The 21,988-nt window shown below is 39.7% G+C and overlaps 1 protein-coding gene across 3 annotated transcripts in view; it reads right to left on the bottom strand.

Moving 5' to 3' along the window:
- LOC106903371 (E3 ubiquitin-protein ligase SMURF2) overlaps positions 1-21,988 on the bottom strand; it is a 62,251-nt gene that overhangs the window by 7,086 nt on the left and 33,177 nt on the right. For 2 of the 3 annotated variants that reach the window (XM_088009707.1, XM_014967105.2), the window contains exons 6-19: positions 21,869-21,953; positions 21,649-21,732; positions 19,471-19,682; positions 17,159-17,243; positions 16,141-16,299; positions 14,409-14,465; positions 6,827-7,040; positions 4,067-4,170; positions 3,870-3,984; positions 3,561-3,739; positions 1,709-1,846; positions 1,489-1,609; positions 1,186-1,387; positions 527-602 (exon numbers count right to left, since the gene is read on the bottom strand). In XM_088009707.1, coding sequence (XP_087865833.1) covers positions 527-602; positions 1,186-1,387; positions 1,489-1,609; positions 1,709-1,846; positions 3,561-3,739; positions 3,870-3,984; positions 4,067-4,170; positions 6,827-7,040; positions 14,409-14,465; positions 16,141-16,299; positions 17,159-17,243; positions 19,471-19,682; positions 21,649-21,732; positions 21,869-21,953 — 1,831 coding nt within the window. The remainder of the gene's footprint in view (positions 1-526; positions 603-1,185; positions 1,388-1,488; positions 1,610-1,708; positions 1,847-3,560; positions 3,740-3,869; positions 3,985-4,066; positions 4,171-6,826; positions 7,041-14,408; positions 14,466-16,140; positions 16,300-17,158; positions 17,244-19,470; positions 19,683-21,648; positions 21,733-21,868; positions 21,954-21,988) is intronic. The other variant, XM_014967107.2, reaches the window with a different exon arrangement.

Here is a 21,988-nt window from a genome sequence, read left to right on the forward strand (position 1 = left end):
AGTTCAAATTATGTAGGCTGTGACACCAAACACATTCATTTAATTGCCAATCTTAATGCAAAAATTTATTTTCCATGTCAATTACGGAGGCCATCTTGAACAAAATCAAGAAATTATCAGTAAATATGATTTCAAATTATGTATGATTGTACACAAAAGTGATCTGTGTTAAAAACAATAGGGACATTTAGCACAAAAATAAATTTTCTTTAACGGCATACTGTTAGCATATTGTTTTCAAAAAGCAAGCCTCTGGGAACATCTGTGTCACATCAGGTTGTTGTATTTGCACATGAAAGGTTTTGCTAAAATATTCAATTATCTGCTCCACTAATTGGCATAAACAACTAAACCTGACTGGAAAATTTTTACTTCAATCATTTGAACAATGTAATAATTTTCAATGCCTCTCATATTTGAAGAAACAAAGCCATAACTGATGTACATGTTCAATCATGACAAACTGTAGAGATATGTTTGGGATCATAAAATGTAATCTCTGCTCTCTGGGGGACGCGCGCCTCACCAGGTGTGCGCTTTGGGCAGATTATTGGCGTTGGCATCAATCTGATGGATGGTGAAGAGTCGGGGTCCTGCTGCACCTGCAATGGAAACATACAGCAGGACTGATGAGTTGTAGTGCAGACTACAACATGCACTATGCTCTGCACATATTGTTAAAACTTTTTTTTTTTTTAAATAAAGTTCTGTCTACACAAGGGATTGCTGCACAGATCAGTGCTCTATATCGATCAGATGGGCGTCTTGAGATACTAACATCTTACCAACTTTCAGTTACAGTTTTGGTTTAACCACATTAAAATTAAAATCATCAGATCTGAATGCGACGTTATGACTGGACAGATCTGAATTTAATTTGGATGAATTGTACACGTTTGTAAAGTTCCTCCAGATGGAATTTCTTGTAATTTGGCCGATCTGACAACAAACCCTACAGTGGCCATGCCTGGCCAGCAGGTGGCGACAACGCTCACAAAACAGCTGGTGTTTTTCTCAACGCCTTTCAGTTTTTCTCATTTACTTTCTCGGTAAATTATTAAAACGTTTACTGAATCAATAAAGAAATCTCTTAAGAAGAAGTAGAACAAAAGCTAGCTGGGCGCTACACGCGGCTCCTGGCTTTCTGAAGCGATCTGCTGCAGAGCGGTGAGAGACGTTAAGCACCCTGTAAAGCCTTGAAGCCCTGCAGTGGGACTCTGGACGAGCCAGTGACGAACTGCAGCAGCCGGGCCCTCCTCTCCTCGTCGAACGACTCCACGGCTTTCCAGAACCACTTGACGATGTTGCTGTCAGGGGTGCAGTGCTTCAGCCGAGTGTTGGACTTCCAGTCGGCGATGTCGATCTTCCCCAGGCCGCACACGATCAGCTGAAAGCACAGACGTTTCGGTCGCCGTGAAACGGAGCGCGTTGAGACAAACTAAAGAGAGATGAATAACGAATGAGATGCTCTCTTAGGTGCTGCTGTACCTCTAATTCCTTCTCGTCGAAGGCCTTGAGCAGGTGCTGTGGGATGACCTCGTTGAAGCCTTTCTGGAGAGCCAGAAACTGAGCCTCGATGCCATGGAGGAAACGCCAGTTCACGTAGAGCCTGCAGCAGACGAGTCCGGAGGAAAACAGCGTTCAGCACATTTCTCACACCAACACGGGGGAAACTGAAGACGTGGAGCTGCGCGCGGCTGTTCTGTACCTGACATACTCCTTTTTGGTGTCCTCCGTCACCGGCATGCTCTTCCCGTTGGGCTTCAGCTCATGCGGGATGATTTCTCCGTAAGCGTTGTGCTCCACGCAGAAGGTGTGGTCCAGGACCCCGGTGATGTCGTTGTCCCTGAGGAGCAGAGACTGTTTAGTACTCTGCGGACTGAACTCGGACAGAACCGCTCCGTCTCTATGCTGAGGAAACTGGATTTCACTGTCACGTAATCTCATGTCTGTCTGCAGGCTGCATTAGACGTTATCCAGTCACATTTGATATCAAACAGCCACTACCAACAAAATACCAATGAAATTATAGCCACATTGAATTGGGTTATAATTCAACTGACAAATACTTTGTTGATCCCAAAGGGAAACTAAATGTAACTCGATTATTTAAGTTTCTTCAGAGTTGCTGTAGATACTGATAGCAGAGGGAAGGAATTATCTCCAGAAGCAGTCTGTGTTACAGTGAATCTGAAGAAGCCTCTGACTGAAGACACTGTACAGTAGTATGCCAGGTTGTTGATTTTAAGAAGAGTCATTCTTTGCACCATCGTCTCCAGTTGTTCTACAGCAGCACTCATAAAATATTTTATTATTAGAAAATATATTAAACCCATTAAAACTGATAGTAGACACATATTTAATAGGTTTAAAAATGGTTCTATTTATTTTAAGGGAAAGAAAACAGAAGCTACGACAGAATCTGGAGAAAACATTAGCAAACCGTTATTCCCACTTTTAATATTTTATTTCTATTGTCTATGACTTTTATTTCATATTTTCAGGTAACTTGAAACAATCATTCTAAATATTGTTTTAACAATTTTATTTTCTTCAAATAGATACTTTTGGTGCCGTGTTGTTAACATTTTGTGTAGATGAGTCTAGATTGACAAAATGTTGAACTGTGAGCATCCATCCGTATTTTAAATTAATCTGAGTTATTGTTAGAGTTAAGCTGCATAATGTTTAAACTGATGGGTGATATTAAATGACTTCCTCATCATATTTACTCTCTGAATTTCCATGTTTAAAGGTGCTAAATGTACCAGAATCTCTCTGCTGTCCCTCCTCCAGTAGATACAGAAACATTTAACTCGGCTGCTCTAAGCAGGTTTTAATGAACTTTTTCAGTCTAAAATCTTAAAAGAGTTCAGTTCAAGTGAATCGGAACCTTTTAGTAAACTTGATTAAATTTGCATTTAAAATGACTTTTTATTTTATTTGGATTAGTTCTGAGCAGATAATTGTTGCAGTACATTAGCAGCTATATTTCCACCTGTTTGTTTAATTGAAAACAATCTGCTGACAACGAGATCACCAGTTTGAATAATGGCACCAAATGCATCAATATTAAAATACATCACAATGGAGTAAGTATTTATCTTGTGTCAAAAAGGCTTTTTTCCCTCTGCTGCCTTTCTCAGTGGAGAGGTTTCACTGACTCGGCACCAGAGGGCGCTACAGTTAAAACTGTTGATTTGGTTTTTTCCCCTCTTTTTTGGTAACCATTTCTATTTTTTATTTCTTTTCCAAACTCCAATGCATTTTTATTTACTTTTTAAACAATAAAATTAGAGAACATGGACAAATTAAAGCAGGAGAAAATCTAAATTAATAGAATTAAAATAAAACAAAACAACTGCTTTTAAAAGTAATGTCTGATCCTGGCAACATCAGACAGGAAGTGACCACACTCTTGTGTCCAAGTACTTCATCATGACTTTTCTTCTTCTACTTCTCTTCATGAAAACTGAGTAATAAGACTCAAACGTCCACATGTCCAGCAGTTAGTTTGACTATTGATTGATTGATCGATTCAGAAACACGTCTCTACTTACAAGATCCAGACGAGGCTGTTGTGGAGGTCGGGGTCGACGGACTCCATGTCGTCCAGCGTGATTGGTTTCCCAAGCAGCTGTTTGTAAAACGGCAACGTGAAGCCTCCGTCGATGTAGTGGCCGTGAAACACCGCCATGCCCATGATGCGGCCCACAAAGTGGAAGTACGACAGGTGTTCCTGCAGGTTACGAACACCGTTTACCTGGACTCTGATTGCTCCAGTAATGTCGCAAACGATGACGAAATCTAGCTCAAAGTCTTACAGTTTTGCGCATTCAAACAAGCCAATACATGGAGATAATGCTTACTGGGTTGACAGCAGAGTCTGGGTTAATCTGTAGAGTGTAGATGTCGTCTCTGGAGTACTGGAACAAGCCGTAGTACGGGTTCAACATCTCGTGCGAAAGCAGGTACAACCACTCCCTGAAACACCGTTTGGGTCAGCTCAAATCTTTACGTCAAATCTGTTAAAGCGTCAACATGCGTCGTCAGAAAGACGCCTTACCGAGCAACTCCTCCATAGTCCAGTCCCTCTTCTCCTCTGAATTTTATCATCAGTCTTTTCCAAAGATCCTTCGGACGCATCTTCATCACTTGTCGATACGACTCCTGAGGGTCAGGACAGACAGCAGAACCGCACGGCCGAGTTAGCCAAACTTACAATCAAACAAGCCGCGTGAGACACAGGCTGACGTAACGTTGCTCTCAACCGTCTCACCTGGTTAAATAAAGGCTAAATGGAATATTGTTACTGGAAAGATTGGCATTTTGAATTCTCTAAAGAACGCTGTAGGACCAACGCCGACCCTGAAAAGACCCAAATACTTATGGATGTCTGGATGAAGATGGCAACATTTAAAAATCCAGTTTTAGACTGGATAATAAACTTAAAAGTAAATTAAAATATGAAATACATGCACAACAATTTATTTAAGGTTGCTACGCATTTTCGTACTTTTACTAACTTTATTGGATAAATTTGTGTGCACCATGAAGCAATTTGGCTCACATTGTACAAGCATTAAACATAAAAACTTTAGAGGACATGAAGAGTTCACAGTTCCAAAGTTTCCAGCTCATTTAGCCATTTTGTGGCCATTTATGTTGAATTCTTATTGATAATAAGTTCTTTCAGTTTAGTTTTTTTCTTCAAGCACTTGGAATAAACGTGAGCTAGTTTGTAAAGCTAAATCTGCACTAAATTATCATATTTGAAAATGTTGTGATCATTTTGGTAACTTTTAGACCGTCCCATTGATGAAGAGATCATGTCGGGTTTCCTGATGGAGACGTTTGATGTGACGACGGGAGGTTTTTGAACTTGAAGGAATAGATTAAGTTAACTTTCGTTTACGTCTACGTTTTAAGAAATTATTAGCTATTATTTTGTCTGAATTGTGCTAGAAATAAACAAAACATTTTTCAAACAATCAAAAACACTCCATGTTGTTGCTTTTTCTTGGTATAATATTGGTTTTAGAACTTAAAAAGGCAGCGGCGGCCCTTTTTAAGAAAAAATACAAATTTGAATGACTACATGTGTGGACTAAAGTACCAGAATGATAAAGGAAAGATGGAGAAACCTACTGAGGGATAGAAAAACAGATGGACCAATAAACATGCATTGAACAAACCTTCAGACAGAGAACAAAGTCTGGAAAAGCAAATGTTTTTCATCATTCTTATTTTAATTTCCGGACTTTCCCAAACCGTGTTAGAACCCTGATTAATAGAAAGCCACAAAAGCTGTAAGGAGCAACAATAGTGCCTATGACACCACCGTTTCCATCCATGCTGGTGGAAACCTGCAGCACCGGTTCATGCTTGAAAGCATCAGAAGAATCCAAGGAGCAGGTTCGAGAACTTCCTGCTTCCACGTCAAAACGGGATGAAGTCATCGTTTTCAGAGCTCAGCTTGTAGTTAAGAACTTATGTTTGGCCATGAACGCTCGCCACTGCTGTCTTCACTCCGCTGCTCGCCCGGAGCCGCCCCCTCCCTCTCCGCCTCGCCCCCGTTACTTTAGCTGCTGAAATCACGCAGAAGGAATGCCTTTGCCTCAGCTGAACAAATGATTGGAAGAGCGAGAAAAAAAAAAAAAAAAGAGTAATAGCTGCGCGGTGTTGTGAGAATCAAGAGATTTCTGCTCGCTTTTGGAAATCAAGAGGCAGGAACTCACAAAAAGAACATCTTAAAAATGCATGACACACAGGGGTTTGCACAATTTTCCCACGGTAAAATTTTAACGTCTTCAAGGCAGGTTTCCATGGAGATAAAAGCAATACAAATGAACTAAAGAGGGCAGTTTATATTCACTACCATATATAATTTATTAGTTATTAATAAGATATTGTGATTGTATCCTACACTCTGCAGCGCAGACAAGATAAACTAAAATTTAACAAAATGTTATGCTTTGACATGTCTCTCTCAGACAGCTGGTCTGGAAAAGTTACAAAAATGATTCCCATTAAGTTTTCTGACGTTGAGCAAATAGAAATAATTTTAGTCATTCTGACCGACTTAAAACAAACTCAGTTTGGTCTGATTTAACTTCAAACAGAAAGAGAAATAATGTACTTACTTGTAAAAATGTCTTTCAGGTCTGATCTTGTAATTGTGTTATTTATATGAATCATTTTCATTTTGGTCTTTCCACATAATTGTTTTGGTTGGTCTGATGATGTAATTTTTGAATATTAACTCTCCTGTGGTTTTAAGATGCAGGGTCATTTGGCCTTCTTCAGTTTTTTATTCTGTAAAAACTGACCCCACATGCGCTTTTACGAGTTTTTTTGTGGGTGGTTTTGGGAACTGACGGTCTGACAGGACTTCCCCACTTTCCCACTGTCTGACCGTGACATTTGCTGCGCTCTTCCTGAGTTAAATGACTGACATTTTGCTGCTTGCGTAGCCTTTTTAACATTTTACTCTAAAGTAAAAAGTAATTTCTTGGACGGCCACTTTTCACTGTTACTTCAGTAGAAGTATGCTGAAGTACTGCTGCTCTCACTCGAGTACAACTTGTGACTCCTCTGTTGACATGGAACCATTCTCAAGAATTTCAAGCACCTGTACGATGATGCATAATGTAAAAATGCAGGTTGAATCACTGCTCCCTGGATATATTTATGCGTTTATTAAACAAATTCAGTTTTAAAGACCACTATTAAAGGTCAGGCAAAGCCTGTAGCTGAAAATCAGCATTCCTAAGTGCTTGGTGTTTAAAAGACGCCAGTTTAGTTTTCTTTTTCTTCTTCGTTTTACCTCGAAGATCTCCTCCCGGCTGACCTCGATGCGGCAGTGGCCGGCTTGCGGCTGCTGCTGTGAGAGCTCCTGCCGGAGAATCTTCAGCTTCTGCACCAGGTCTCTCTTGTACTTGGGCACCGTCAGACACTCCGCCTCTTCGGGTAGCTGAGCGGGAGACAGAGCCTGCGGAGGGACTCCGGGACCACCCTGGTCCTTTAGCTGTGGTGGATGGCTGCCGGAGGAAATGAAGACAAATGAGGAAAGATACGATTGTTTTACTCTCTATAAAAAAAGAGAAAAAAAAGTTGAAACCAAAGCTATTTCTTCCACTTGCGACATCAAAAGGTGAATGTAATTAGGAGAGCCGCGTTTTTTCCTGTTTATCGCTCTAAATCCGGTGGATGTGATGGATTTGTGTGGACATGAAGAGAGGAGGGATGTGTAGCGCAGGGAATTCCCAGACCTCTTCCTCTCATGTGTGCTTCCAACCACAGACCGGTGGAGTTTTGTCAAAAATTCCCTCTCTGCCCTCAAACTCATCGCCGGTGTTAAAACAACAGGCCTTTAAGCCCTGCAGTGAATCTGATCCCGGGTCTGTGTGAGCAGGCGAGGCGCGCTACCAGACGCTCGGTAAATAGAGCCACCAGAAAAGACGCAGAAGGGGAAATAAACCGAATAAGCAGAAACACACAAGCTCCCTCACAGCGGCCTGGCGCTCCTCGCCAGCGCTACTTATAGGGTTGTGTTTTCTCAGCTCATCAGTATCCCGGATTTTTCTTCAAATTCAGCAACTGTTTTCCTTTTTATAAAAAAAAACAGATTTGTTTAAATCATTCTTCCAGCTGTTTCTGTCTCCACTCTGTGTCGAATACTTCCCGTCTACTAGAAACTTCAAAAAGAAAGAAAAATAAAAGGGGGAAGAGGGAGGGGATGGTCGTCAAGCCGAATCCTTGAAGGTGATTTCAATGTCTTTGTTTTGCTTTAATTAACACAAAAAAGGGGATTCAACAAAATATTTTGGATTCTTTAATGGGTTGGTGTTCCTTTTTCATGAATTCAGAGTCACAAATGGCTCTTTGGACCTTTGCACAATTAAAATAAACATATTAAGAAAAAAAATAACAGTGCAGGAAGGAGTAAAGGTAAATTGGGTCTATATAATGACCTTCATAAATCTTATAAACAAAAAGACAAATTTGAAAAAGGTTAATGTTATAAAAGGTAAGAATCTGTAGATTCTTAAACAGAGTGAAGAACCAACTAATGTTTTTAAATATACCTGTAATAATAACGCAGGTTTTAGCTGCTTTTTCAAATTATTTCAAGGAATAATTGCGCTGACTTTCCACTACAGGATGACACTAAAAGAAGCAGCAATGCTGTCTAAAACTAGTTTTCTTTTCATTTGGTTGGTACTTTTTTACACATAATTTTACAGAAATATTAACGTCCTGTAAAGACGATGCCAAAGTGTTTCATCTTTATTTAAAAATATAAATAAAATGGTGTTTCTTTAAAAATAACAGATTCAAAAATAATAAGTTGTCTTTTCTTTCTCCAAAAGGTAATGTCACATTTGTGGCTCTGAACGAGTTTTTCTCAGCTGGACTCAGGGTGAAAACGACTCTGGACTGTAAAGGCTGCAGACCAGCTGGAAGTTAACTTATTTTATCCTTCCAAACTTGTTCATTTGTGTTTATTTGTTCAGTAACTCTTAACGACTAAAAGTACACGTTTTGCTCATTTATTTGCAGACGGCGCAGTTTTAAAGTCCATTAAAGTGGCAATAAAAATAATTGCGAGAAACCAGTCCAGGGGAATCATACCATCAATATAACTGGGTGTAAAGTATTTACGCTGGCCTGTAACATTCCTTATTTCCACAGAGGACGTTAGTGCCATCGTCCATTTATCGACATCCAGGCAAACTAATCAGTATGCTATTGATTTTGGGCCGCATCGTCCAGCCATTTTACTATTTTCAACTAAACCCTCAGCTGTTCTGAGGAGGGAGAGAAAAGGACAAAAGCATGTTGGACAAAAATAAACCATAATCCAGTTTGGGGATTTAGAAAACTCGAAGGGTTCAATTTCTTCTTCTTCTGTTGAGAGAGAATCAGATCAAGTCTGGACAAAGGTGAGCTCTCTAGTGTTGGCCTGCTCCAGCCCACACTGTGGTGTCTGTGGTGAAACGCCTGGGTGGGCTTCAGAAAAACATATTCTTTCCTCCAGCAGGACGGCAGCCCTCATTTTCCTTTGAGAAGACGCTGAGCCAGCAGAGGACCTCTTTAGAAAAGGCTACTGTCCTCCGCCGGGAGGGGAGAATCGGCGCTGCAGTCGGCCAGACAGCAGGCAGCGAACCAAGTGTGATAGATGATGGAGGAGAGGCCCTGTGAGGCGGGAGAACACAGTCCTCCACCAGCGCTTTGGGTCTCCAGCTCAGTGGGTTTAAAAGTAGCCCATGTATCTATTTGGGCTCCCCGGGCTACATGGCTGCAGTGTTTTCACTACTGTATCCCCTGTATAATCAAGTCCACTGCTATTTATTTCCTTGGCAGACGCCGGAGCTTCTCTCATGTTAAAGAAAGGGTAAGACTGCAGCGCAGCAGTCTTGAAAACCACTTTAGCAAAGCAAGGAACGATGCCCTAAAACAAAGTAGAAGGACTTTGTGTCGATTATAAGACTCAGGAACCATGTAATAAAACAAAACTTTAACGAACAGCTTATTTTGAGGGGATAGCATTAAAGGTCATCCTGAGTTAGTTCCCAAATATGACGGCAAATGCAGAAAACATAAAACCAAAAAGCCCAGTCATACTGCAAAAGCTACTTGAAACTGGGACTGCAACTAATGATTATTTTAGTAGTCGATTATTCTGTCTGTTATTCTGACAATTAACTGGTTATTCTGACGATTAATCGATTATTCTGACGATTAATCGATTATTCAGACGATTAATTGGTTAAAAATTGGCACATTCTGCTGATTTTTTATTTAGCCACTTAATTGTACAATATTAGAAATACATTAAAAGAACCAAATAAGTATTTTCAATACCTTTTTTAAATGAGAAAATAAGCAAAAAAAAATTTAGAAGGAATAATTAATTGGATAGCAAAAGACGCTGAAGCAGAGATTTAATTTTTATTTTTACAGAATTTGAACCAGATGAAGCTAAAACTACAACTTGAGGAGTTCTGAGTAAAACATATCTGATGACAGGCTTTTTTTTATTTTATCTTAAATGCAAATTAATATATTTTTGTAAAGTTTTGGCTTAATTACTTTTCTGATCGTTTTGTTCTTTCATCAAATGGCAACACTTTAGAGTCTGCATACTCCAATTAGCGATCAAATACTGAATTAGCTGACAATAATTTCAACAATCAATTAATGACAATTAATCTGATTAATTGTTTCAGCCCTAATAAAACATAAGAAAACTGTCTTGAATTCAAAATGGCTGATAGTTTTCAGTAAACGCTGGATGAGACGGATGGAAAAACATTGTGAAGATTCGCCTGAACTGAATGGCCTGCAGCTGAACCTGCAGAGTCGAGATACGCCTTGATCCTCTTAGTTTATCGGCACTGCGTCTTTACAAAGACTGCATGATAACGAGAGCTCATCTGCATGTGGCTCCTTTCACACATTCGTTGAAAAGTGGCATGATGGCTGGCTGACTAAAGCGGTGTGAAAGCCACAGCAGCTGCACTCTAGAGACCAGAGAGTCAACAGGAGCCTCTAGGAGAACCTTCAGACTCTCACCTCTCTACCGTACAGCAGAAAATACCCAGGAAATGCCTCAGACATGCCAATGAAAAACTGACCTCTAACATTTTCTCAAAACAGCAAATTACCTCAGAAATAAAAACAAGAGAAACTGCAGGACAGGAGAAGACGACTTACTGTGATGAACAAAGTGTCTACTGAGTTCAACAGGTCTGCTGTGTGAACAGCAAGAAACGATAAAGATTTGCAAATCAGTCAGTCAGTCACAGATATGACAGCACCTGCTGTAAGTCAACAGAAATCCAGTGGATAGCATACTGTCAGCAACAAGAGGAAACATTCAACTTGTGGACTTCAGGGTGCTGCACCTGCACATATGCAGCACTTTGCACAAGTTTCAATTATTTTATTGGGACACGTTGTGACACGTTCAAAGATTGAGGCTAAATACAATGTGACAAAATGTGACAAACGTAAAGATGTGTAGATATGTTTGAGGGGCACTGTAAAAGTACAATCCCTTTATCACAGCAACAAAAACCTGAATTTATCCGACTTTGTAGAGCTAATCTCCTGGTGTTTTCAGTCACAAGTCTTAGACGTGCGTGAATTTGTTTTGTCAACCCAAAAGTTGGTGTTTGCACTCGTCCTCCACAGGTTAAATCCGACGCGTGCATACACACACACACACACACGTGTGTGTATATATATATATATATATATATATATATATATATATATATATATATATATATATATATATATATATATATATATATATATATATATATATATATATATATATATATATATATATATATAGGACCAAACACACTCAACACTTCTTAAAACATCAGTGCAAATATTGATGTACATGTCAGGAAGATTTACAGCTTGGTTGGGAAAACACCGAGCCACTGATGCCCATCTAAAAATACCCTCTCCAAACACTGATGTAATCTCTCAAGCAGATTTTTTCTGGCGGTGCAAAAGAAGGAAGCAGAGTATGTGAGAGACAGTGTGGTACACCACAGCCGTGCAGATGTGTCTGACTGTCTGACAATTCAAGGCCTTCACCATCTCAGGTAAAAGGCAACAGTCGTAGTCAGATCTAGAGCAGCAGAGAGCCGAGGTGCAAATTGTGCAAAATGTCAGCTCAGTTCGAAAATGCACAATCTGTTAATCTTGCAGACAAAACAAAAGCTTTCTGTTTGGAGGGTTGTATGAAAAATGTCAAAAACAAAAGTCGTGTAAAAATGTGTGGCATTTTAGCAATGGAAGGAGATTTGATAGACGCAACTTCTGTGCAGTTTTTATGCCAAAGTGGAATAAAATATATTTGAAAAACACAAAGTTATTTCCTCAGCTGCCATTTTATGAGTCTAGATGAAGTAAATGGTCATTAGAGAATCTGAAAATTATGGAAACTGAAATTATGAGAAAGTTAAACAGTTTTATTATTCTAAATAGGAAAAAATTACATATCTTCACAAAAAAAAAAAAATTCTAAATGAGAGTTTGTAAATAGAGACGATAGCAACGGGGTTTAGGTATTTAAATAGGATTTTTTTATTTGTTTTTGGTTTATCCAAAGCAACTCATATTCCTGTTATAGTTAAATGTAAGAAACAAAATCTAAGTTTCCTTTTCAAACTACCAAAAGATGACATCATAATATAACCCTGTTAAAATTCAAGTATATTTCTCCAAACCTACTTAGTAAATTGTACATGAAAACAAAACAAAAAAAGCTTTAAGAAGAGTTTTTTTTAAATAAACACAAACTCAAACACATCTCTTCTGTCTTTGTGGGTCCTGTGTTTAGTGCCATGGCCTTTGTCGCTTAATCTGTAAATAATTTAACCGCATGGTGAGCAGACAGTCCAGGTGTAGTGCATTTTGGAAAAGGAGAAATAAAAAAGGGGGAATACTGAATGTTTGGTGATTGGGATCAGATTCTTTCCATTCGGAGAAAACAAATCCTCATTAAGGCTTCAATGGTTTGATCACAGCCTCTGAAACGTGAAGAGGAATAAATGCTCTGAAGCAGCAACCAATGACGTAGTAACGACCAATAACTAACACCTGCCAATAATTTAATACTTATTTTTTAAACCGAAATACTCAGAGTATGACCATGGTTCTCCTTTAGGCCGCACACTGTGAGCGTCCATCTTTTTGAGACTAGAAGAGACAGAGTGACACAATAGCAGCATCTTTTTCCTGCCTAGTGATAAGTACTGTAATCTTATATTCTGGTGTGAATTAAAAACAAAATCCAATCAACAGGCGGAAGAGATTTTAGTTGAAAGGCGTAAAACCAGAGAGCATTTAGAGGAGCCATAACCCACAGATCAGGAGAGGAGGAGGAGGTTTGACTGGGTGCACAGGCTCGTCTGCTTCACCAGTTCATCCATTCATAACTTTCCCTTAACTTGTGTGTGGGTATATGGATGTGTGTGCAATATGTGTAAATATTACATTTATTCATTTTAAAGTATTTATCTTGCATAAACTCCCAGCTAAAGAAATAGCAAAAATATGCAAAACAAAACAAAAGAGGATTTTTACAATGTCAGTGATGTTTTATACATTTCTTTTTTTAAAAGCACATTTAAAAGTAGGGCTGAAACGATTAATCGTGATGACTCAATTACTGAAATAATCAACTAATTTTGGAATTAATAAGTTGTTAACTAGAGTACACAGACTCCAAAAAAGGCCGTTTGCTAAACGAGTACCACCCTCAGAGCAGGAATTAAGTAAAAACTGTACAAAAATACATCCACATTGCATTAAAAAACATCTTTAAATATGTTCTACCCTGAACACCAATAGTGGTAGCTCCAGCTTCACCTAAAGGAATGACATGTTATTGCATTTCAGGAGATAAAATGTTTATTTTCTGATATAAAAATGAACCAATTTGTTAATTAGCATCTATTAATGGATTTTCAATATTGTATAAAAAGGGTTAAATGAAAAATCTGCAGAATGTGCCATTTTTTGTGTGTGATTAATCGTTTAACCGTCAAAATAATCAACAGAATAATCAATTCCTAACTGATCGTTAGTCGCAGCCCTAGTAAAGAGTGACATTACAAATCCAAATTGATTAATCCTGACCAAACTTTTAAAAGTTTAATCTGGACTGAATCTATCCTGTACCAGTATGGAGTCAGACAAGCAGCTAATGGTGGCTGCAGGCAGCGAGGCTGAGCTTCAGCTCACATCGAGAGTCTTTTCAGACACATATGGATGTGATTTGACCAAATGACCAGATGCTGATTTCCCAAACATGTTTATCCTGCCAGACACAAAGCTCCAACAGAGATTCTGCACCAAAAGAGCAAACCTGGAAAAACGTCTGAGTCACAAAAGGCACAAGGGCCTCCCAGACAGCCAAAACACTTCCTCTAATTTACTTTATCAGACATGAAAAGCAAATATCCCTTTTCACATTTAACTCCACTGGAAGCTGTTGTGCTGACGAGCGTTTTGCTTTGGTCTGAGTGGATACTTGCTGAAGATATAAACCGACAGTTCCAGAAAACAGTCATGTAGCCTTCCAGGCCATGTTGACGTTTGTACAGGTGTATAATTTATTATCTACTATGAGTAGCAATTAGTCACATTTTTCAGAGTACAAATATGTGCCTGTGCTTTAGCATTTCTCACCGTTTAAGGGACATTTTTCCAAAAAAACACTATAATGTGAGGACCGGCTGCTCCTTATGAGACCCAAAACCCCATAAGAAGAAGTGCTGCATTAGGGTTAGACTAAAGAAATTACTAAAAAATGAATGGAAGTCGATGCAAAGTCTTTGCAAAGATAGAAAGATGTAAAATGCGTGTATGCAGGTTACCTGAGGTTAGTGTTCTGGCTGTCCGGGGCCACGCGGGAACCATTTGAACTCGGGCTGCTGAAGAAAACAGGAGGACAGAAAGGGAGGGAGAAAAAGGAGAAAAAAAACAAAGGAGGAGAGAAAGTTAAAAGGCACCAAAAAAAAAACACAGGCGAACGACACGAGTGAAGAATAAGGATGGGTTTAAAAAGAACAAACAGAAAAACAGATGTGGCAGAGAGGAAAATTAATAAGGAGGGCAGGTTCAAAGAAAATAACCCAGACAAAAAATATACAAGGAAGAGGAGAGAGACAAATGGGAAGATGAAAGTGGGTGAGAAGAAAACATGGACACGATGACATGGATGAAAAGATGGAAAGACAATCAGCAGGGAGATTTGAAGTTGGAGGAAGAGAAAAAACAAAAAAAATGAAATTAGATAAGGGCGAGGGAGCAATCAGTGCTAAAATCACATTATTTATGATTCAAACTGGAAATCATTGATTGAAAAGAACTTTACAATCAGATTATATAAAATGTAACCAAGTCTCTTAAAGTGGCAATAAGACTTTCCTAAGGGAAACCATTGGTGTCAACATTTGTTTAGTGTGAATACAAAAACAGAGCAGATTGCTGAATAGATTCAGAAAGACTGTAATCAGAAACAGTCGGTTCAAATAATAAATGAAAGTAGTTTAAGAAAAATCTGTTTCCAAATGCATCGAGATGCAGACATCAATGATTTTGACTCAATTAACATTTGTCACAACTCTATAGCAGTGATACTAATTTACAACCTCATTATGATTATCGCAGAAGGTTGAAGTCTGAAGCGCACTGACAGTTTATGTCGAGTATCGCATGAAAAAACAAAATCACTGGTATAAAATCCATGTCATTTGGAAGATGGGTGACATTCAGAGGAAATCTTTTAAAACAACAACCAAGAGGAATTATATTGGACATTTCAGCCAAAGTAAAACCGCTCACCTTTCCTGCTGCCAAAACCAGAAGCCTAAGCTAACAAGCTTTAGCATTACTGGCTTGTTAGCATAGCTAGTTGTTAATAATGCTAACAACTATCATTACAAGTTCTGAGCAGCGAGTAATACTAACAACTAGTAATGCTAGTTAGCAAGTAGTGCTAACTAGTTTGTTAGTAACGCTAACAAATGGTTTGTTTCTGCATGTTTCACCACCTCAAATTTAAGACATTTTAAGATTATTATGAATGAAATTTAAGACCTGTATAACACCAGTAATGTAGTAAAGAAAACTGAATATTCTGAATATTCTATATAGTAAGGCCATATTTTTTTTTTTTTTTTGAGAATGAATATAGTATCATACAGGTTGGGAAAAGAAGTGAGCCAGTGGCAAAGTCAAATGTCATCCAATGATGGACGCCAAAAAGCAAGCTAGCTGGAAGGGGTTTTGTAGGGGCTAGTTAGCAGTAGCCTCAACGGCCTCGAGTCACGGAAGATGTCTGCGCGTGACTCGAGCTTTAAACTAAACAGAGTACAGAAGGTCAAATAGTCCTACCAATCTGTGATTAACGCATTTAATGTCAACTTACATATTTTCCAATAAATTTAAGATAATTTAAGGCTTTATTTTATTTCTACATGCATGAATTAAAGACTTTTTAAGGATGTGCAGACACCCTGATACAGGCATTTCTCAAACTGGGACTCTTGCATTGACCTCAAATGTTCCGTCATCAGAGCCTGACAAAGCTACGACCGCACTCACTTGAGCACCAGATGCAGGTTAGCAGACAGTCGTGGATCTGTGAACTGCGTTGTTCGATTGTTGTGGTCAACAAAGTAGACGCGGCCAGTGGCGGTGTTCCTGATCTCCCAGCCTGGAGGCAGTGGTCCCAGCTCCTCACAGTTCACATTGCTTAAGTCCCTAACAGGAAAAGAAAAACAGAAAGAAAGCATACATGCTGACATCTTGAAACCGGAAGGCAAATGTAAAAAGTATAAACTTCATAAGACACATAAATAAGGTGCAATCATCTTAGTCTTTCTTCCTAATTCTTCCCACTCTCGTTCTGCTCTTCATCCTTGAAACTCCAATCTGGGATAATAATGTGGCTGTTGCCTTTGTGTGTGAAGTGAGGACACATTAGTCAGGAATGAAACGCTGGTTTTCTTTCCCTCATCACAAATACCAAATCTTTTCAGCAGCTCCGTCTAAAATGACTGAACCCAGATGTTGTTGCTGTGGGTTGGACGTCGTCCTCCTGCTCAGCCACGGCCAAAAATGCAGAGAAACGGCCCGGCGTGTAATGTTTAGGGAATTGGGTAACGAACTCTAAAGTGTTAGCGAAACAGCATGACAGAATCCGCCGTCTCGTTCCACAACGATCCAAAAAAAAACAAAAACATGCTGATCCAACTTTAAACAATTGGCCTGGCTGGCCAGGATCTGAGCCTAAAGTTTGACTAAAAGTCTGTTTCTGAAAGCAAAACAGCAAGAAGAGGAAAACGAACACCTGCTGAAGGCAAAGGCCGCTTCTTCTTCAGTCTGACATTTTAAAGCCACAGAGGTCGGCTCTTTAGTCAAACATGTTTTTGGCTGAATTCGACTGTGTGATTGGACTCAACTGGAATGAACTGAATTAGCTTGAATTTCTGCTGGACCAGATTTCAATCAGGTGGATGCGTATTGGGTCTGTTTAATTTGTGTCTTCGGACGGCTCCTGCTGTACAAACAAAATGCTCTAAATTACACAAACAGAAATAAACAAGGCTGAAGGAGGTACCTGGGGACTCGGGGGTCGTGCCAGGTGCTGACTCCGGTCTGAGTGTGGAGGAAATACACCTGGCCCTGCTGGGTGGTTCTTTGTTCTGAAACAGAAATCAATTTGATTAGAACCTTTAAAAAAATAAAAAATCCAAACAATAAATTGAGCTTATTAATAAGGCTCTGCTGGCCAAACATAGAAAAGGCAACTTGTCCATGTTGTGAATGAAGTCTATTATTTAGATTTCATTCACTTACGACTATGTACTCGTAATATTACAACTTTATTATTATAATTTCACTATTATTTTTCATTTTCTTGGCGTAACGCTCCGTCATAATTTCTATCATTAAAGCTTTATTACTTTTTCTCTGAGTTTTAGCAGCACACAGATTATAAATGGCACTTTGAGTATGTCTTGCAACTAAATATGGCATTGTGACTGCAACACTGAAACAAGTTGCCTGCAACAATCTTGAAATGATAACTGCGACTCCGTTTATTACGCAGCTCAGACCCTTTTTATTTCTCCTCCTTTCGCAGTTTAAGACAGAATCTTAAATGTTCGGATTAAAGCATTTTGGCATTATGTGGCTAAAGAGAGCAACCGATTTAACTTCAATTTAAACTTACTGGGAATTGGCTGCCAATATGTTTGTGCGAATAATTTGCATAAAACATCTAAACACGTAGAAATCAGTGTTAACAGGTCAAAACTCCAGACAGATTTCTCCTTGGCAGAAATAGTACCTGCTGCCACTACTGTACACATACTCAAAAGCTGATCCATCACAACAAACCCCCCGCCCAGCTTCCTGCTGCCTCGCTCCTTTTTCCCCTTCATTGCCTCTGTTTCTGTCTGGCCACTCCCAGCGAGCGGTTCAGAGAGTTCAGCCGAGGAAGAGCCGCTCTGAAGCTGCCGGGCATCAGTGACTCACTTTGCCCGACCTCGACCAGCCTCACTGGACACACGGGGACCTTTCAAAGGAGACACAGTGCCCAGCAGTGTCATTCTGAATCACTGACATGTAGAACGCCGGGGCTTTTTAAATCGTCTCTGAGGGCTTTGTGGTTGGGACTGTGGATGAATCCTAAAAGTACACTTTTTCTGACGGCAAAAAAAAAAACTTTCAAAGTCGCCAATTAAGTACACTTCGCAGTGTGGTCATTTTTCCAGTGTATTGCTGAACAATGGGAAGCTCTGAATTTTTTCGCAGAGAAAGGAGAAACGGCGAAAGTTTAAAAGTTGATGAAAACGTCAAACTACTTTCTTTTACAGTATTGCTGAAACATCAGACCTTTCATAGCATTTCAGTCTGTCACTTCCTAAAACAGATATTTTAAAAATCCAAATGAGTCATCTTGAACTTGAGTGGGCGTTTGGTGACTTTGTGTCAAATAAAGAACTTCTTTGCGTTTATATTTTTTTTAGGAGTCGGTGTGAAATCTGAGCTGTTACCCGGTAAGATCAGGGATGAATATATCATCACATATCTCTGATGAAAAACTACACAAGATAAAAACCTAATAAGAGGAAACAAGCCTGTATGACCTCCAGAATAAATGCTTCTGAAGTCTGGTTTAAAGATTAAGTTATGGTCCGTTGTCCTCTGTCAACCCACCCACCCGTCTGCCATGAATGTCGTCACAAAACGAGGTTTGTGGAGATTGAATTTAAGCCCAGCTGGCAAGCAAAGTAACAAATCTTGATCTTAGAAAAAAGCAAATATCCCACTTAATCTCAGTGTTCAGTGCAATAGTAGGAAGCCTTGTAGCGGTTAGGGAGGTGTCTGGATAAACCCTTAATGAGTTTTGTAACATCCTAAGAAGGTAGGAGCAATGTCGCAATGATTAAAATAGTTGGATTTAGTATTTAATCCTAAACCATCACAATACAGACTTTACTAATTGTCATAGAAAGTAGGTCAGACACAGGATAGAATAAGAGACCATAAGCAGCAGTCCACACCAAATCAATGCAGGATTAGCAGGTAATAGTGATGCACCAGAGTTTGATGCACCAGAGTTTGAGGACCCAGCTACTTGAAGTAGGAGTGCTGAAATACGCCGATGTTCACGAAATAGAATACTTACAGAAAGATTTCTGTATGTTTATTCTATTTCCTCAATATTGTGTGCTAATCTTCAAGTCCTACACCTGCAGCTTTACTAACTTTAAAAAAATAATAATGTAAAACTGAACCAAAGCCTTCCAATTCCAATTGGGAACGTTGACGCACTTCAGCAAATCTTCCAGATATTCTGATTCGGCAGAAACCTAAACCAGTGACGAGCGGGCAGGTGTTCGGTGGAGCCAGTCTGCTTCTCACCGTAGCCCTCGGGCAGATCGGGTGGCGTATGCAGGTGCGTTCGACTCATGTAGTTCCGATGCCGCTGCGATCGGACCCGCCGCTCCTGGATGCGCTGTTCGCCCGGAGGTCCGCTGGCCACGGCCCCGTTAACGGGAGTCATCACCGGCGTGTTTTCGTCTACCACGCAGCTCAGCGGACGCCCGGACGGGCTGGAGTACTCCGACGCCGGCCTGGAAAACGAGCAGAGAGCGTGAGTGATTCTGGACAGGGGGAAAACAAGCGCTGGATTAACATACTTCCTGAAACGTGCGAAATTATTTTAGCAAATGCAAAAAAACAGAAAGGTTTTAAAAGCATGGAGGGGTTATCAGCTGACATTACGCTGCATCAGCAACCACTGTTCGGTGCATGTCGTCTGCAGACAGAAAGCAGGATTATCCTAACTATTTAAACTATTTACAATTAGGCTAATAAAATTATTTACAACACACTGTCGCTACATGCCTATTTTCAATGTGCTGCATGGTTCCCACAGGTGATTTTTCCTCATTGTTGATCCACTCGCCTGCAGACATCATCAGTTTGGAAGCATAACTTATTTTTATGACGATGTGATGAATGGCTGCTGACAGAATACTAAAAACTAATATAATGTTACCACAGCAGTACAATGGTGGGTAACCATGGTAACCGGTGACAGTTTAAAGGCAGGTTGGCACTTTCTGCAGACAGGTTGTGTGCGCCACCCATCGTGTTTACAAACAAATTATGCTTCCATATATTACAGCCATAAGTGGTAGACTGATTTCTCTTATATTTTTTAAAATATACATGAATCATAGTAAATTTATAAAACAACTTGGGTTTTTACTTTTCAAAAAAAGTTGCCTATATTTGGTTTTTATTGCTCAGAATTAACAAAAAAGACATTTTATTTTCCGTTGAGACCTTTAAAAACTCTCAAAGTGGATCCTTTTCTTTTATAGTTTTGGATCGACAATAATTTACACACCCTTTTCAACAATAACAAAAAAAAATACTATTTTACTTATTAAATTAAAGTATTGCAACTTGCTTTATAGTTGAGAAGGTTAAAAATAAGTCAGTATTTTTGCTCTTTTTTGTTGATGTTTTTGTGAAAGTAGTTGGTTTTATTGTGGATTTTATTCTATTCCATCTATATAAACTAGATCAAATCCCCAAAAATATGATGGGTGTGTTTTTCTGGTATCATTTATGGTCTTACTGTTGTCAAAGATGATAGATGGTAGGGAAAAAAAACAACAAAAAGCCTTCGTGACCCAACAGCCTGTGCCAACATGTGTGTTACTTAAGAAAAAATACATGATAAGCAGACACAAACACAGTCCAACTCACTGAGTTTTTTTTATGTGTGTGTGTGTGTGTGTGTGTGTGTGTGTGTGTGTGTGTGTGTAGCAGTGTCTAACCACCGTCTGGCCAGATTTGCTGACGCCTTGGCTATCTAAAGCCTCGGACCCAGAAGTCTTTCACACACACTTTTCTCCCGCCCATTTCCTCCCTTCACGGTTCTCGTTTCTCCCCACCTTTGCCTCCACTTTTCTTTATCCTATCTTCACTCGCCTGATTGTTGCGGCATCTGAACAAATCTCTCCATCAAACATTTTAAAGATCCAACAACAAAATTTTTTTCACCCCCCCTCCACCTGCTCACCACCTGTAATTTCCCTCATCGCACCCCTTTGGCCCCATTTCTCACCATTTCCTCTCTTTCTCTCAGAACTCTGAGCGTTGCCGCTCGGAGCCGACTACTGATGCGTGGTAAAACTGGGTGAGAAGGTGCAGAGGTTTATTTGTTTACTCCCCTAATGGCTCCGCTGATATGCGCCAGGGAGGAAGGCGACAGTCGTTCTCGCAGCAAGTGAAGCCAGGCTGTCGGGCTGACTGGCTAGGTTTATCTAGCTGTGCACGTGCACGCCTGCTTTGTCTTTGTGTGAGTGTGTGCACGCATGAAGCCCTGCTGGAGGAAACTGACAGCACTCATTACCAGCAGACTGTTATTGTTGTGCGCTTAAGTGGAAGTGTTGTGTTTTGTTTTTTTTAAGAAGGGAAGTAGGAGAAAGTACAACTAGCATCTCTGTACCACATTAACTAAGCCGTTATTATAATATGCACTACATCATTTTGTTTTGTGCCGTTCGCACGGCATACTGGTACCTGGTGGGTCTCTCCCACTGCGTGGTGCGGGTGATGTGGTTCAGGTACTGTATCCTCCCAGATGCTGTCCTCCTTTCTTCCCAGCTGTTGAATTCAAAGAAACCGGTAAATTGCATAAGCACTTCATCTTCAAAGTTTTATTTTTACCAACACACACAGATACTGACATTTAAAAACTCAGATTATAGTTAAATGTTCATGAAAAAAACGAAATGCTGACCCGTCAGGCAAATCGTTGTCAAACAGGCGGCTGCAGTCGACCACTGGTCCCCCGGATCCGATGCGATCTCTGGACTGAAGACTCACTGGTTTTTGTGCAAAATGAAAGAGGACAGTTAAT

This window comes from Poecilia mexicana, unplaced genomic scaffold, assembly GCF_051168715.1.
Source record: "Poecilia mexicana isolate PSO_F unplaced genomic scaffold, ASM5116871v1 scaffold_2, whole genome shotgun sequence".
Classification (NCBI taxonomy): domain Eukaryota; kingdom Metazoa; phylum Chordata; class Actinopteri; order Cyprinodontiformes; family Poeciliidae; genus Poecilia; species Poecilia mexicana.